Consider the following 17,641-nt stretch of genomic DNA (forward strand, 5'->3'; position numbering starts at 1 on the left):
TCTAAATTAAATAGGCCGCCGGCGGTTACATTAAGGCTTCTGCAGACGCGAACGTACCCTAACTTGGTCATCGTGAATAAAATTAATCCGGACTGCGGGGTTTCAGTCTATTGTATTAAGTGTGTGGGTTCGCTCGAATAAGAACACATGCTTTGGCGGTGCTTGGCATTGGCCGGTGATGGTTCTCGAGGTGAACAGTAGTGGCAGCGGATGCTGCACAGTGAAGTGCTGGCGTACCAACTCAGGGCTGTCCAGAGGGGCCATGTGACGGCAGAGGGGCTCGGCCTCTCTGTCCCGACGTGGGAGCGGCCCGTATCAGTCCCCGACTGATCCCACAGTACCTAAATAAAGTTCTTCATACCATACCATATGAACTTTTTATTTACATACATAGAAAACATTGGTCCACTCGACAAACCTTAGTTCTACTCTGTCACCCTTATGCACCTTTCACATGGCGAATTCGGTCACCTCATTGTAGGACAGCGCATACAATGAAGGACTGCACCATTGCACGCCGTTGCCCATGAATCAGAAAACTCAGGGACCAATTTTTTTTTAACTTATTCCTTTTCTTGCGCCTCTTTCGTGTCTTTTTTCCCCACTTCCCTTCCCCACGCATAGTGGCATGTCAGTGATGTCTATACGCCAGCTAAAATCTCTGCCTTTCATTAAAGAGCTCACTCTCTCTTTATCCCAAGACACGCTGACGAGGAAACGTTACAGTTTTTACCCTCAGGGCAGAATATCCGTATTTAGCTACTGAAAGCAAGACAGACGTTACTGCCTATACATTGTGAGATGCTATGTGTGACTTACAACACCAGTCGCAGTGCGGACTTGCCTATGAAGGTCGAAAACAGTCGAGTGTCGCACCTGTACCAGCGCTGCAACGCTGCGAACAAGTGCTCGCACTTTTCGGAGGCCCGCTACGCACAAACACCTTTTTTTAAACCTCCGGCTCACTTGAAAGGCTTTTTGTCGTTAAAAAAGAGCCTGATGCAGCTCGCTGGGCAGGCTGGACGTTTGCACGCACAGCGCAACGATTTTCGTGGTTTCGTCGCAGAAGTGTTTGATAACGATCCAAATAAGCTAATCGGCAGCAAGGACCCTTGCGACTTCGAGACAACACGTCGATTCGACTCCATGAACGAAAGAGCGTGAGCGCAGCATCAATCAAAGGAACTAGATGTTGTAGCAATCTTTGTTTATTTGGACCGCGTTGCTACCACAGGTAACGTATTCTGGAGTTGGCAATACATTTAACATTGGCCAAGATTCTGTCTAACATTATAATCGAACCAATAAGTGTATATTCCAAAGTCATCATCGCTACGGGCGCCATAACGTAAAGCTGTTCCAAACTTTTCCATTATAATTCTACAATCAGCGCACCACAATTGGTCAAAAAATTTCCCGGCCATCCCCACTTCGCCTGTCTGTCACGCGACGTCACGAAAAACGCGATGTCTCCCAATCTGATATGACGGGTCCACACTGATTATGCATTATTAGACAGAACGAAAGAAAAGCAATCATTTCAGATTCGACGCCCCTTCGACATTAGCCCTCTGCTGTTTGATCAAAAATTTTTCGGCAGCACCCAGTAGGCCAGTATGGCCCACGGCGTCACACAACCGCGAAAATTCCCCGCGTCAAAGTAGAATGTACGCGTTACAGATCCATTATTATGCTGAGCAAAACTGAATTTTTCCCAGAATAGCTGTAGACTGCCCCGTTCGGAAGGGAATAGAAACGGCTGCCCGCCGATCGCTCAGGCACTGCCTACTGGCTGCTGCCGGAAAGCTTGGATTTATTTGCGCATAATAAAACTTTTCGCGTGGCAATGTAACGTTATCGAGCTTTTTCGGCACGTCTACAAGATCGCTGGGCGAACTACTTTTGTTGAGGATCCGTTTGAGCGGCACTCTTAATCTTCAGTTGCAGGCCGCCGCGATTTTCGACCAGCCACCGCAAGCTAAGAAGGGGAAGCGACCCAATCGCAGACGCCGGCACCACCCCCTTTATCCGGTTATCCATTTGCCCAGCGATAAATCGGCCCCATCAAAACATTCGCTACTTGACCGTGCCCCTAGCCTGTTGTCAGCCAATTAGATCAGAAAAACCGCTCAACGTCGGTAAAACTGTTCGTTTCGAAAGCAATCGAAAGTAACCTCCTGTAAGGGAGGAGAGCGTTTAATTAGGCTGTTAATACAACGCTAATGGTCACCGCCAGATGCTTGCGTCCTCAGTTACGCAAATATGACATCAGGAGATTTGATTGGCAAAGGTTCTACCGTTATCAAATCATGAAAGTAAATACATATACCCTTGTCTAACCCTGTGTGATGTGCTACGACTTCACTGGTCATTCACCTTCACTGAGTGGAATGGGTATTCAATCTTCTTGGTGTGTGGGGGGGGGGGGGGGGGTTAGTATTGTTGTTTTGCAATTGTCTGATAACAAGAAAATATGTAACAAGATGTTCGTTTACGACGGTCTCTATAGTAGTCTCGTAAGGTTTCTTTGTAGCCGTAAGTGGAAAATGAAAGCGTTCGTGCTAAGTCGTGAATGGGGAGAAATTGGCTAAATATAACATTGTTGCAGGAAGAAAGCAGGCCCACGAGTGTAAAATAATGTTTATTTACAACTGAGGTATATGGCGTTCGGGCAACTACCAGACTTCGTCTTCCTCTACTCCAATCCAACTTCTTCCTTCCCTTTACCGTAACATCACCCTCCCGGCGAAGTAGCTCCGTCCCGGTGCAAGTTATAGAGCCTCACTTAATGGGGGGACATAGGGCTTCAGCCTGGCGACGTGAACAACATCGCTGGTGACGTTGGGAGGCACTGAAGGCTGACCGACTGGGGCGATCTCGTATGTCACGTCGGACAGTTAGCGTAAGATCTGGTACGGACCAGAATAACGGGAAAGTAGTTTTTCCGGCAAGCCGACGCGACGTGAAGGCGTCCACAGAAGGACAAGGGAACCAGTTGAAAAATGGGAGTCTCGGTGCCGAAGGTCGTAGCGTCGCATTTGAGAAGCTTGCGAGACTGTGAGGCGATGACGGGCGACTTCTCGGGCCTGGGCGGCTAAGTCAATAGCATCGCGAGCGTAACCAGTGCTGGGTGATTGTACTGCGGAAGGTAGCAACGTGTAAAAGGGCAAGCCAGGGTAACGGCCATGCAACAGGCAAAATGGTCAAAAATCCGTGAGTGTCGCGACGGGACGAGTTGTATGCGAAAGTGATGTATGGTAAAGCGACGTTCCAGTCGCGGTGATCGTCGGAAACGTACATGGCCAGCATTTAAGTTAGCGTGCGGTTGAGTCGCTCGGTGAGGCCGTTCGTTTGAGGGTGGTACGCGGTAGCAATCTGGTGTTCTGTAGAACAGGAGCGGAGCAGATCATCGACGATCTTCGATAGAAAGTAGCGGCCGCGATCCGTCAGCAATTGGCGAGGGGCGCCGTGGTGCAGGATGACGTCGTATAGTAAGAAGTCGGCGACATCTGTAGCGCAGCTGGTTGGTAGCGCTCGTGCGATAGCATATCTCGTGGCATAATCGGTTGCTACAGCAATCCATTTGTTTCCTTTGATGTAAATTGGAAAGGGGCGAAGGAGGTCTAGGCCCACACGGAAAAAGGGCTCTGTAGGGATATCAACTGGTTGCAGCAAACCAGCGGGAGGCATAGCAGGCGTCTTCCGGCGCGGACATAGGTCACAAGAAGCGACAATAACGGCGCACAGAGCGATAAATACCAGACCAGAAGAAGCGGCGCCGCAAGTGGTCGTATGTACGAGTGATGCCCAGATGGCCGGCAGTAGGAGCGCCGTAAAGTTGTTGGACCACGGCGAGTCGAAGGTGCTTGGGAACGACCAGGAGGAGCTCCGGGCCGTCAGGACGAACGCTACGACGGTATAAAGTTCCATCGCACAAGGTGAACATCTGGAGGGACGGGTCATTGGGCGAGGAGCTTAGGCGTTCCATAAGTGTTCGAAGAACAGGATCTTTGCGCTGCTCGTCGCCAATATGATGGAAGCCAGAGAGGCATAAAACACTGATGTCCGAGTCTGCATCAGTATCGACCGATTGATCCACGGGATTGCGCGACAGGCAGTCAGAGTCTTCATGCAGGTGCCCTGACTTATACATAATAGAAAATGTATATTCTTGTAGACGCAAGGCCCAACGTGCAAGTCGTCCAGTTGGGTCCTTCAAAGAGGAGAGCCAGCAGAGGGCGTGATGATCGGTTACGACGCAGAAGCTCCGACCGAAAAGGTACGGCTGAAATTTCGCGACCGCCCATACGAGCGCGAGACATTCTCTCTCAGTAATGGAGTAATTTCGCTCGGGCGTGGAAAGAAGGCGGCTAGCGTAAGCGATGACACGGTCTTGGCCCTGTTGACGCTGAGCGAGGACAGCGCCGATGCCATGATGACCGGCGTCAGTTCGTACTTCGGTGGGCACAGAAGGGTCAAAGTGTGACAGAATTGGGGAAGTTGTGAGCCGCTCAATCAGGGTAGAGAAGGCTTTCTCCTGCAGTGGTCCCCAGTAGAAAGAGACGTCTTTCTTAAGGTCAGTGAGAGGGTGAGCGATGTCGGCAAAATTTTTCACAAATCGCCGGAAATAAGAGCATAAGCCCAGAAAACTACGGACATCGTTTGTTGAACAAGGTACAGGAAAATTTCGCACGGCGTGAACTTTCTGTGGATCAGGTTGGACTCCGGCGGCGTTTACGAGATTGCCGAGCATGTTAATTTCACTAGAGTTTACTAGAATGGGGGAGTGGGTCCAGTGGAGGCCCCGACAAGCGGCGAGAGTGAAGAAAAAAACATTGAAATTTGCGGCGGCGCTGCAGTCGCCTTCTTCTGACGTTCCGGCCAATGCGGTGCCTCGACGGCCCGGCGGAACCACGCCTACCCACCGTTACTAGATTATAGGTAATCTAGTAACGTTGCGCCTACCGATGGTGGTTACGGCGGCGCCCAGCTCTCGTCTGCTCGACGCGCCGCCGTCTCCTGAACGCCGTCGTGCTTGTGTTTATTTCGTCATTTTCTCTCTAATTGATTTTTGTACCAGGTATGTAAAAAAAGAATACAATATAATTACTGCTTTGCCATGAATTGAGGTTCCTCGCTTCCGTCAAACGATGCCGTCTGCACGATATCTACGCGCGCAGACGGCCCTCGCATATGTGTTATGGTTTGTCTCGTAACTCGGCGACTTTGCACAGTGTTCGAAGAATGAGAGGATGAGCACACTTCGGCGAAAGAACTACTGTTGTGTAGTGGGTTGCATAACCGTATACAGTAGATTGAAAGGTCAGGCCAAGCTCTCGCTCTTCGGAGTCCCTAAAGATGAAGAACGGCGACGCGTGCAGGAGCTCAATCTTCACCGCACCGACTCCATCCGTGAGCTGCACTTTGATCCAAAGTACATACTGAGGCATTATGTGCATATCATTGAAGGCCAGGAAGTATCTACACAGCGTGGAAAGCCTGCGCTTCGGTCTGTTGCGGTATCCACAATCCTTTGCCGTATTTTCAGGATTATCTCTACGAGCAGTCTACACCCGAGCATCCCACGCGAAAGAGAACGACCTCATATGCAACAGATGAAGGCCGGTCAACAAAGAGAACGCTCCCGCTCTCAGTTGAACGGTCATTCAGATTGGAGGCATGTGTCAATGGAAACCTGCGCGAGCTCGAAGACATAGACAACCTATAACATGCTTCCTATATAAACAATGTGTTTTGCTTTATTCACCCAAGGGGTCTGGAAAACCAACTACATCTCAGGCGTATATGACGCACAAAAATAGGGAAGAAAGAGGCTATTCCGTAAAAGTTTTCAAAACCCACAATTAATCTACAAAAAAAATTTGCTGCACGTAAAGAATAATGTGACCCATATAGGCTCCCTAAATCTCAAATCGCTGCCGTTATTAGGGCAACGGGAAAATTTTGTTAGCATTCAATATATCGCCTTGAGAAAGGAAGAAAACAAAGGTTTACCAATTTTTATTTAACACCTAATTATGCCACACAGTTTATTAACTCCTGTAACTCATCCCATTACGGCACATGGTCCCCATTTCTTCGGAATATCAGCTATGAATTTCGTTTTCTCATGACACAGGGAAACACGCACATAAGGTAAGGAAAGCAAACTGCAAACGCGATCCATCTGACTGCGTGATTCCAGCTAATCCAGGCACGGTCATCCTCGAACGCAACTACAACGCTGCTCTCGACCGCGGCCTTGCTTTCTTTTTTTTTTTTTTTGGGGGGGGGGGGGGCACGCTCTCCGACCGGCGCCGCCGCGGCCTCCGGCGCCGCCGCGGCCTCCGCCGCGCGCGAGGGCGTGGCCTCCAGAAGAAAGCGATCGTGGCGTCCTATGGATTTTCAATAAAAAATGCCTCAGCGCGGAGCCTTCGTTGGACCCATTCTCCGAATCTAGTGCACTCTAATTTCACGGCGACCGAAATGGCACTTGGAGGAGTTTAGCTGAAGGCCAGCCCTGCGAAACACGCAGAGTATGGTAGTGAGGCGCTGCAGGTGGCTCTCAAAGTTCGGCGAAAACACAATCACATTGTCGAGGTAACAAAGGCACGTAGACCACTTCAAGCCGCGCAAGAGAGAGTCAATCATGCACTCGAATGTAGCAGGCGCATTGCATAATCCAAAGGGCATGACTTTAAATTGGTACAGACCGTCCGGTGTGACGAAGGCGGTTGTCTCGCGGTCCATCTCATCGACGCTAATCTGCCAATAGCCGGAGCGGAGGTCAACTGATGAACAGTATTGGGATCCGTGAAGGCAGTCAAGAGCTTCATCAATGCGAGGCAGGGGATACACATCCTTCTTTGCTATCCTGTTGAGGTGACGGTAGTCAACGCAGAAGCGCCACGAGTTGTCTTTTTTTCTTTACTAAGACAACCGCTGATGCCCACGGGCAACTGGAAGGTTCAATGATGTCCTTGTCTTCATTCTGTCTACCTCTTTCTGTATGATGGCCCTTTCTGTTGCGGAGACATGATATGGCCGCCTATGAATGGGGCTGGCGTCTACGGTGTTGATGCGATGCGTGACAACAGATGTCTGGCCAAGTGGATGGTCGTCCAAATCGAAGATGTCCCGATAAGATCACAGGAGGTGACGAAGAGCTGCTGTTTGCTCGGAAGGAAGGTCAGGGGCGATCATCTTAGAAACATCGTCCGCAGACGTCGAGTACGGAGGAGTGGGCGACAAAGATCCGTTGGTACTGAGGAAGAATTCAGAGGTCAAAGAAGAAACCTCAAATTCTTCCAAAGGAGTGATATGCGTTATGGTGATACCGTGTGGCCGCACATGCGATGAAAATCCAAAATTGAGGATGGGCACGCGCTTACAGTTTACGCGGATCCGGATTAAGGTGCTCGGAAGGGCAATATTGCGCGACAAAACCACGTCATTAAGCGTCGACACGACGTACTCGTCATCAGGTACGGGAGGACAGGGCGTCAGGAGGACATTTGTAGCCGCCTGTGGAGACAGCCTTGCAAACTCAGCAGAACATAAGCGGTGTGAAGCACAAGTTGTTGCGTCGGCAGGAAGTGGCAGATCCAACTGTACAACACCTGCGGAGCAGTCAATTTGCGCAGAGTGTTTCGAAAGGAAGTCGAGGCCGAGAATTAGGCCGTGTGGACAGTGTTCAAGGACGATAAAGAGAACAACGGTGTGATGGCCCCCAAAGGTCACACGTGCTATGCACATTCCAAGGACAGGTGAAGTACTCCCATCGGCGACTCGCACAGTGCCCGGTACCTTTTAGAGCCTTCGGCGGAGAGCAGCGCTCATAACTGAAAGCTGCGCTCCTGTATCAACGAGAGATCTAAAAAATTAAATTATGGGGTTTTATGTGCCAAAACCACTTTCTGATTATGAGCCACGCCGTAGTGGAGGACTCCTGAAATTTCGACCTCCAGGGGTTCTTTAACGTGCACCTAAATCTAAGTACACGGGTGTTTTCGCATTTTGCCCCATCGAAATGCGGCCGCCGTGGCCGGGATTCAATCCCGCGACCTCGTGCTCAGCAGCCTAACACCATAGCCACTGAGCAACCACGGCGGGTAACAGAGATCTAACAGGAACGCCATCAACTTCAATGTCCAGTAGGTTTCCACATGTAGGCAGGGTCAACAGAGGATTTGTGCGCCGGGTCGGGGTTGCAGCTTCACCTCCGGGAGCTGCACCGCCTCGTTTCCCGAAGCGAAGCGACCGGTTGCAGAAGGGGACGAAGAGCGGTGAACGAGAGGCGAACGGGACCTACGACCTTGCGGAAACGGGGAGCGGCTGGACCTTGGTGGAGCACTGTCGGCGTGGACGGTTCTAGTCGGCGTATAGGGCGAGAAAGTACGATTGTCTGGTACTTGGCGGTAGTGACTCGGAGACGACCAGCGAGAAGGCGACGACCAGTGGTTGCGGCAATGACGGGCGATGTGTCCAATACCGGAGCAATTAAAGCAGATGGGTTTATCATCCGCTGTGCGCCAGTCAGCTGGGTTGCGACAGAGTGGCGGAAAGCTTTGCGACTGAGAGCGAGCGGCAGGAGAAATCTGGTAGGTGTTTGTATGGCGGACCGAGCAGAGAGACGGAATGCCCAAACTTGCTATTTCCTCCCGAACGACCGCTTGTATAAGGGAGATAGCGGGCACGCTTTCTCAACAGTCGAAACGAACTGGAACCGGAGCCATGGCCTCAAGCTCACGGCGAATGATGCGCGTGATATCTTCTGGGCCTGTGGGCTGAACGAACCGCGGCGGGTCTTCGCAAGATTTCGCGGCGGTATTGGGCAATCAGTCGAAAGTTTGAGCGACGCGGCGGCCCTTCGCTTGTTCGAAGCGCCGGCACTCCTTTGTAATTGCACCCACAGTGGCACAATCCTTACACATCAGTATATTGAAGGCATCGTCTGCAATACCTTTCAGTATGTGACCAATCTTGTCTGCCTCGGTCATGTTGTTATCAGCCTTGCGACAGAGGGCCAACACATACTGTATGTGCATGACATAGGATTCTGTGGACGTCTGAGCGCGGCACGCAAGTACTTTTTTTGCTGCCAGCTGATGACCAACAGGTCTGCCAAACAGGTCTCGCATTTTTTCTTTGCAGACATCCCAGCTCGTTAGATCAGCTTCGTGTGTGTCGCACGATTACTTCGCAGTTCCTCTTAGATAAAATATTACTTTTGCTAGCATCATTGTTGTATCCCACCTGTTGTTGTCGCACACTCACTCGTACATCGTAAGCCAGTCCTCGACGTCGGCGTTGTCCGTGCCACAAAATGTCCCTGGGTCCCGCGGATGAGTGAGGATGACCGTCGGCATGGGCTGCTGAAGTGTTGTCGCTTGTGTGGGTTGATTTGCCATTGTGGCGGCAGGTAGATGACGTCCACTGCGAAGTTCCGTGATTGTACCCCGCACCTTCCACCAAAATGTTGCAGGAAGAAAGCAGGCCCACGAGTGTAAAATAATGTATATTTACAACTGAGGTATATGGCGGTCAGGCAACTGACAAACTTCGTGTTGCTCTAGCCTAATTCAACTTCTTCCTTCTCTTGACCGTAACAATATTTTCGCTACTCTAGAATCTAAATACAGATATCGAGAAAACCAAAAGCTCTTCAAAATCAGCAATTGAGCCCTCATTTACTGCGCGGTAGGCGCTGACGCTACGACTACAGCAATAGAACGCAAGATGCCTACTTTCTGACGGACATTATGAGACATTGTAAAGCACATTCAATTGCCTTCGCAACCCAATATTTTTGCATCTCGACTTGTTAGGATAGCCTTCTGCTATTATTTTGGGCAACTGACACAAAAAATTCGGCTCTCTCGCAAATGCCGAGCCTACAGAAAGCACTTTTCTTTTCAAAACTGCGGGTTATCGCTTTACTGACCAAGGGGGCTGGTGTTGACACTGCACTCGGGTGTCCTACACCGCGTAGTCTCGGCAGTTTACTGCCTGCTAACACCAACAGTACAAGACGAGAGCAATCCGGCACTTCTACCATTCTTGTTTCCGCCGCCTAAAAAGGCATCGTGGCTTCTATTTTCAAGTGAGAACCCGTCTGCGTTCTATGGGCTGCCATTACCAGAGCTTTAGCAGAAGACCCGCATCCTCAGGTGGAAGGGGGCCCATTAGTGAAGAAAACTTCTAGATTTACTGCATCTGCGCAGAAATTGTTAAAGGCAGAGAGGTTACTATGCATACGTGGACTATAATATATTGGCCTAAGGCAGCAACAGGTTTCATGTGTCGTTTCAAGCAGTCCCGATGAAGTAACTTTGATACCCAATCAGATCGCTTGCCCGAGTGACATCGCTCACCCTCGCTTCGTTGGTGTGAAGGGGCAGGGGATTGCTACTGCGATTGCTACCGATGCACATTTTTTAAAAGCCTATAATAAATTACGCGTTTCGCGCAGAGCATTCAGATGTGTCTCTTAAGGATCGAATGGACCTACCCTACCAATTTAGAACGTTTGTAAGCAATCGTTGAAGTAATTTCAGGATCGCTTTAATGCGCAACTGTAGGAGTGCTTGTTCTTGGAATAGAAGCGCGAGTAACCACTTGCACTTACAATGGAGGTAAAACGGGCGTTTGTCCTGTCTCCTTCCAATGCGTAAACTTTCATTTGCTCTCCTCTTCCAATGAGGCTAAACTGCTGTTAGTAATTCAGCTCTATATGAAATCTTCAGCTGAATTATTCGCAATCTCTTAGAGCGAGGGGTTCCTTGTAAGCGTGCCCATCGCTCACATCATTTCCAGCAATACTATAATAAATACATTTGTATCAATTACCCCTCCAAGCTTACAACTGGTGTACTTGCTATGGGTACCAGGTCATTGTGGTTCATTAGGAAACAAAATGGGGGTGTGGTGGCGGAGGCTGGGGGTGCATACTGCCGATTATGCATTGATGGACCGGTTATGTCAATTCTGCCCACTCCGGCCTATGTCATCGCGGCTAGGTTAAAAAATATATTCATCTTTCTTTAGGATTCTGCAATAGCGACAATTACAAGACCACAATCTAAGCATTCGCTTTTTCCGTGGGACCTGGAGTGGTGTCGCTCGCGTAATTTGCAAATATCTCAATGTCCGCTGCCGTATTCCCAAATTAAATTTTCATTTATACAAGTCTGGTCTGTCTCAATCACTCTAGGTGATCCCTGCCTCGAGTCTCAAACCTTTGGCCATTTCTTCTTAACCTGCCATTAGGTTGCAACCGATTAAAAAATCTGCGGTGTATCCATCTTTCTTAGCTGGCTGGCGACGTTAATGCAGTTAAAAATCTCTCTCACAACAAGTAACCATGCTTTAAAGGTGTTGACTATTATTACAAAGGGCGACATGTACCCATTGCTAGGAAGCGTGCTAGAAAGCGAGCTCTTCGTCCACGGGCTACGAGAGCTCGCGCTTGTCGTGCTTCCAAGTTATCGTAGTGGACGTCAAAGAGGTTCCTTGAAAAGCGTTAGCCACCCCAATGGCACATACCTTGAGTGACATAACTTACTGGTGGCACACAGCCAGTGAAACACAACCAGTGGCCCTAGTTAGCTTGAAAAGACAACGGTTGGATGCGTAGATACCGGAAAATAGCATGAAGTACTTTAGGAATTTCAACTGCATGAAACATTTTCGACAGTTTATTCCAACAATTAGCTGTTCCGGTAATATCACAAATTTCTTTTCTTCGAAAATTGTGCATTGGGCCTCTGGGATAGGAACATCTGCATGATTATTCGCCAATACCTTTGTGACACAAGAAGGATGCTATGTTAATGTTCTGAAATAATAATTCGATCCTTCGCGCAAATTCTGAATGGATTCGACATTTTGTTACCGGCACATTTGCTGTTCCTAAGTAAATCATCATTTTCGTATAAAGAAATCTCACTCGAAAATTTCCCCGTTTCCGTATTAGTTGCACAAATTCTATGTCAGCCTGTTTTCCTACTCCTTCAAGATTTTTCTGCCCTCCTGAAGCCGTCCAGGAAATTATTATCCATTGCAAGCTTTTTCGTATTTAAACGTTCCTGCTCATCGCTATTATTTGAAATAAACTTAACGTTTAGTTCAATAATTGACGTAGCCTATCCACGTCTTTAATTTTCTTGCACCTTTCAGAGTTCTCGCAAACTCCCGAAAATATCGAGTAGGTTTATATACCCAAGTCATGGCATGTCGCTGAGACTGAGTACGAGCCATGAGTTCAGGAAACAACAAACGCCGGTTTCTTGGCCAATCCACCGCATCGTAAAAGCGTCATGGAATGATAAAACAGACAAACAAAAAACTTTCTGAGGAGCACTGGGTCAGTAATGAATGAGCCAGTGCTCGATATAATATGACCACACATAATAGTCAATACACTTCTGTAAGAACAGGGAAACTAAACAATGCACAGAGGCTTACCGGAAGTCAGTATCTGTCCAAAAGTCCAAAGCCAGCGACCACGCAACAAGCCCAAGAAACGCTGAGCGACCCGATTCCATGCATACGTGATTTGATTGATTGTATATGATTGTAGTTTTTGAACCTTGAAGTTGAATGAAGACATATTTCGTTAAGTTTCATAGCCTTTATTGTAAATCGTGCGGCCGTTAACTACACGCACACACTCGCACTTTCACAGATGACTCTACACTTCCGTCTACGCTTCCGTCTACACTGACCGTCTACGCTGTGGTAGACGGTCAGAGCCTCTGCCATAGTAACGTGACACAGCCTGCTTGCAAACGTGTGATCAATGCAGAAATGGTTTTGCGTCGTGAGTCTCTGTAGCACTTCACTTTCAATGAGTAGAGATCGAGCATGAAGCTCTCGATCCATTTGCCGTACTCTTTCGTCACATCGATGTTAAAGTCAACGCACACGATGATCGGCGTACTATGTGGCTTCAAGGTCGTCATCATTTCTGAGAGGAACGTTTCCGCTTCACAAGGAGACGTGTCCGGTCTGATGTACATGCTGACGATGACAAGACCAGTAGGCATCTCGACTGCGTAAGCTTCTCCCACAAGGCTTCTGCATGCTGTTGCCCATACACGGGATCGGCCTTACGGGCCCGATCGCGTTCGCGCTTACCTTCGCGTACGGCAGCCTCTTCTGCCGTGCGCTGCACCTGCGGCCTACCCATGGTGACGGCCGGGAATGGATTGCATGACGCGCGTAATACAGTGCAGTAATATATACAGTTCGTATGGGTAGCGTGGCCTTCAACCATCTTTCTTTAAGAAAGGCTTTGATTTTCTTTTTTTCCAGATCCTAAAACAAGCCCGTGTTCACGCGCACCCGCTGTCTCCGTTAAGCAGGGAGCTAAGTTAATCGCGACGGAGGTGGTGTCATGCCTAGAAGACGCAACGTGCGGTTCCAGTGAACTCTGTGCGCATGCGCTAGGTACTGAGTGGCCAGCAAGTCGGCGCTGGCTCGGTACTGCGAATGTAAACTACAGTGTTCTACGCAGACGTATAGGTTGGCTTTCCTGCACTGCGTTTTTGGCGCTCATGGACGAATCAGTGTCGCATAGTGTATAGGTCACCACAGTTCAGCCCCCTTTGTTAGGCTGCCACCGGAGTGTGGCGCCCCCTGTGACTTCTGTTTGTGTACATATTTTCGGACCCAATAAAGGAGAGAGAGAGAATAAACATTTTTATTGCTTGAATGCAGCTTTGGAGAGGCGTCTTCATTCCAGAATGCCTTGAGCTCGGGCCGCGTCCTGGGCCCTCACAATCAGCCGTTGCTGATCCTCGAGGTCGGAGCTGGCCAAGGCTCTCTCCCAAAGCTCGTTGGTGGGGTAAGGGTTCGGAGGATTTAACGGTGCCGCTCTGCAACCCCCTTTTATGTGCCTGAGGGACCCGGTCTCTGCGCACAAGTGGCATTGCGGAGAGAATTGTGTAGGGGCTATGAGGTGATTTCTTGTTGGGTGGGGGAATGTATTAACCTGTAGAGCTCGGTGACTTGTGTGGGGGCGCATATGCTCTGCGGGCTAGCTTGTATTGTTGTGTGATGTCTTGGTACGAGACTAGAGGGTGCATGCGCTCGGGTTCAGTTTCCTCGGCGTCGGCTCGGTGGGTCGAATCTCGAGCCACGTGGTTGGCGACCTCGTTGCCAGGAATGCCGTGATGAGCTGGCGCCCAGATGATCATGACTGATCTCGTTGGCGGCTTTTGATTGATGATCTTGAGCGTAGTTTTATTAATTCTGCCGCTAGCAAAGTTGCGGCACGCCTGTTGGGAGTCGGTCACTATGACTTCAACCTCTGTTTGGGAGAGCGCGAGGGCTATGGCCGCTTCCTCGCCTTGGAGGGGATTGTTTCGGGTGAGCGAAGTACTGCTCCGATGTTCTTTGTTGACGACTACGGTGGCTGTTGTGGCTGCGCGTCTGGGGTAAGAACCCGCGTCCGTGTAGGCTGTTGAGGGTAAAGTCCCGTGTCGCTTGTGTATGGCCAGGGCCCGGGCCTCCCTTCGCTCTGCGTGGTGCGCTGGGTGCATGTTACGAGGTAGAGGACGTACGGTGATGTTGCTCCGGATGGCATGGGGTACACTCACAGTCTAAGGGGGCGGATGGCTCAGAGGGGCTGAGAGCCCCAGACGTAAGAGAATGGACCTCCCCGTTTCCGTAACCGCCAGCCTTGCTCGCTGACTGGATAAGTGTGCTTCGATCAGCTCCTCGGCCGTGTTGTGCACAGCTAGTCGTAATAGGCGTTCTGTGGACGTACTGATCGGCAGGCCCATCGCCTCCTTATACGTTTTTCCTATCATTGTGTTGACTTTCTTGAGTTGCGTTGCGTTGAGTAGTGCGTATGGAATAGCGTAAGTTATTCGAGACACGACGAAGGCTTGGACAAGCCGAAGCGTGTCCGCCTCCCCCATGTTTCTTGTCTTTTCGCTCGACGCCCAGTCGCTCGCTTCATGCCAAGCCGTCACCACCCGCTTCACTGAGCACTTCGTGCACCCGGCAAACGAGCTTTGCGAGTCGTCACGGTTCCACAGACGTGTTCAGCTACCCGACGAAAGCGCCGACACGTACTACGCAGAACTGCGCAGGATGGTTAAGCGCTGTAATTATCCGCCAGCTGCTGTCGAGGAAAGGCTCGTACGCGACCGGTTCATCGTCGGCCTCCGCGACTCCCGTCTCTCGGACCAGCTGTGCCGGAACGCGAAGTTGGCACTCCAGGACGCTTGGACACAAGCCCGCCAATCCGAAGACGCCGACATGGGAAAGGCGTTGCCCCAGAACCGCACCGAGCACACCCGCGAGCATAACCTCGACGCCACAAAACCTAACAAGTTGCCATCTCGTTGTCGCTCCGGCGCTAAGCCTCGTTCGCCGCAGCCGCAAGCAGAGCGCTCACGCGAGCCGTCCACATGTGACTTCTGTGGCCGCGCGCCTCATCGACGTTCAGACTGCCCGGCTCGACGCTCCGCCTGCAACTTCTGCAAAAAGAAAGGCCACTTTGCCGAAGTATGCCGCTCGCAGACGTTCAAGCAGGAAAAACTCAGCTCCGTTCACCTGCATGCCGTCGGGACGCCCGCCGCAGCAAAGTTCGTCGACGTCACCGTTGACGACTACACAGCGCAGTTCGAGGTTGACTCCGGAGCCGAAGTATCTGCCGTCCCCACAACTTTCATACGTTGTCCGACAAACTCGACCAAGTCGTCACTCTGCTCACTGGCCCGGGAGGACAGCCACTGCGCGTGCTGGGCTCGTATCTGGGACGACTTCGGTGGCAAGGGAAAACAATCTGTCAGCGCCTCCACGTGATCCAGTCTCTCACTGTGCCTCTTCTGGGACTACCTGCTCTCCAAGCCCTCCAAATAGTTCGATTTCTTGATCAACTCAAGGCTTCAAAAGCGACGCTGCACGCCCAGCTCTTCAATGGATTGGGCACTCTCAAGGACAAATACAACATCCGGTTGAAACCCGATGCCCTACCTTTCTCGCTAAGTGTACCTCGCAGGATCCCCATCCCGCTGCTCGAGATCGCCCGCCGCGAGCTGGACAAATTGGAAAGCGCAGGCGTGATCCGTAGGGTCGACAAGCCAACTCCATGGTGCTCGGGTCTCGTCGTCGTCCGGAAAGGCGATGGTTCCTACCGGCTCTGCGTAGACTTCACTCAACTAAACAAGGTCGTCCTCCTGGACCGACACATTCTACAAACTGTCGAGCAAGTCCTTGGCCTCCTCGGCGATGCAACAGTTTTTTCGAAGCTGGACGCGACCGAAAGCTTCCACCACGTGAAGCTTTCTAAAAACTCCCAAGTGCTTACGACATTCATCCCCCCATATGGCCGATACTGCTTCTGCCGGCTCCCCTTTGGCATCACCTCTGCACCAGAGTACTTCCAAAAGCAGATGGAAAGAATCCTGGAGGGCCAAGAAGAAGTCGCCAATATGATAGATGATACTTTGGTTTTTGGACGCACCTGCCAGGAACATGACGCCAGACTGAGCCAGGAGCTATCTCGCCTTGCAAAAGCAGGCATCACATTGAACCAGGAGAAGTGTCGTTTTGGGGTACCCGATGTCTCCTTCCTCGGAGTCGTCGTCTCAGTGCAGGTCATCAGGCCAGATCCGGGCGAGGTCGAAGCAGTCAAAGCCATGCAAGCTGCAACGGACATCGCCGGCGTTAGAAGACTGCTCGGAATGGTTAATCATCTTGCCAGGTTCTTGCCACACATCTCGGACGTCAGAGCACCCATAAGAGCATTACTGAACAAGTCTGCGAGTTGGCAGCACGAGCGAAAGGCAGCATTCGAGAAAATCGAGGAAATCTTGACGCCAGACAGGTGCATGGCCAAGTGCAACCCATCATACGCCACTACGGCGTCTGCAGATGCAAGCTCATTCGGACTCGGCGCAAATTTGCTGCAGACGCAACCCTCAGGAGAGCGCCGCCCAGTCACGTTCGCTTCGAAGTCAATGACCGAGACCGAGCAGCGTTACAGCCAGACTGAAAAAGGAGCTTTGGCAACGACGTAGGCTATCCAAAGGTTCGACGAGTTCGTCCGTGGCATCCCCTTCGACGTCCATTCTTCGACGTTATTCGGCGCCGTCTTTGTAATCTTGTAGTCGAAAGTGACCATCTGCCACTTGTTTCATTTCTGGGCAAGATGGAACTGGACATGTTACCGCCTCGTATTCAGAGACTACGGCTGAAGACCATGCGATACCAGTTCCGTATGCTGCACGTGCCAGGAAAGCTGCTAGCCACAGCCGATACGTTGTCGCGCATCACCTACAAGCCACCCACTCCTCTAGACATTATCGAACTTTTTGCAGCGCAGGTAGTCGGCTGCACGTCGGAAGTCTCGCCACTCAGCCCTGAAGACGTGCGACAGACACAAGACTCCGATGGCGAGTGCAAGGCCCTCGCCTCCTACTGCCAGCATGGTTGGCCACAAAAGATCAAGATACCACTGCACCTCTAAAAGTACGCCTCTATGGCAGACGAGTTGTCTGTCTGCGACGGTGCTCTGCTGAAAGGCGCCCAGATGGTCATCCCATCGTCCCTTCGGCCGGCGGTCTTGACACAGTTGCACAAAGGTCATCAGGGCGTCAACAGTACCAAAGCCCTAGCTCGGGAGTCA

At 50.8% G+C, this 17,641-nt stretch overlaps 1 protein-coding gene across 1 annotated transcript in view; it reads left to right on the forward strand.

Moving 5' to 3' along the window:
* The window catches only part of LOC142570595 (uncharacterized), a 29,444-nt gene extending 12,411 nt beyond the window's left edge, over nucleotides 1-17,033 (forward strand). Inside the window, exons 2-3 of the mRNA XM_075678965.1 lie at nucleotides 14,953-15,798; nucleotides 15,897-17,033. Of these exons, the coding sequence (XP_075535080.1) occupies nucleotides 14,953-15,798; nucleotides 15,897-17,033 (1,983 nt within the window). The remainder of the gene's footprint in view (nucleotides 1-14,952; nucleotides 15,799-15,896) is intronic.
* The last annotated feature ends 608 nt before the right edge of the window (nucleotides 17,034-17,641 follow it).

This window comes from Dermacentor variabilis, chromosome 2, assembly GCF_050947875.1.
Source record: "Dermacentor variabilis isolate Ectoservices chromosome 2, ASM5094787v1, whole genome shotgun sequence".
Lineage (NCBI taxonomy): Eukaryota > Metazoa > Arthropoda > Arachnida > Ixodida > Ixodidae > Dermacentor > Dermacentor variabilis.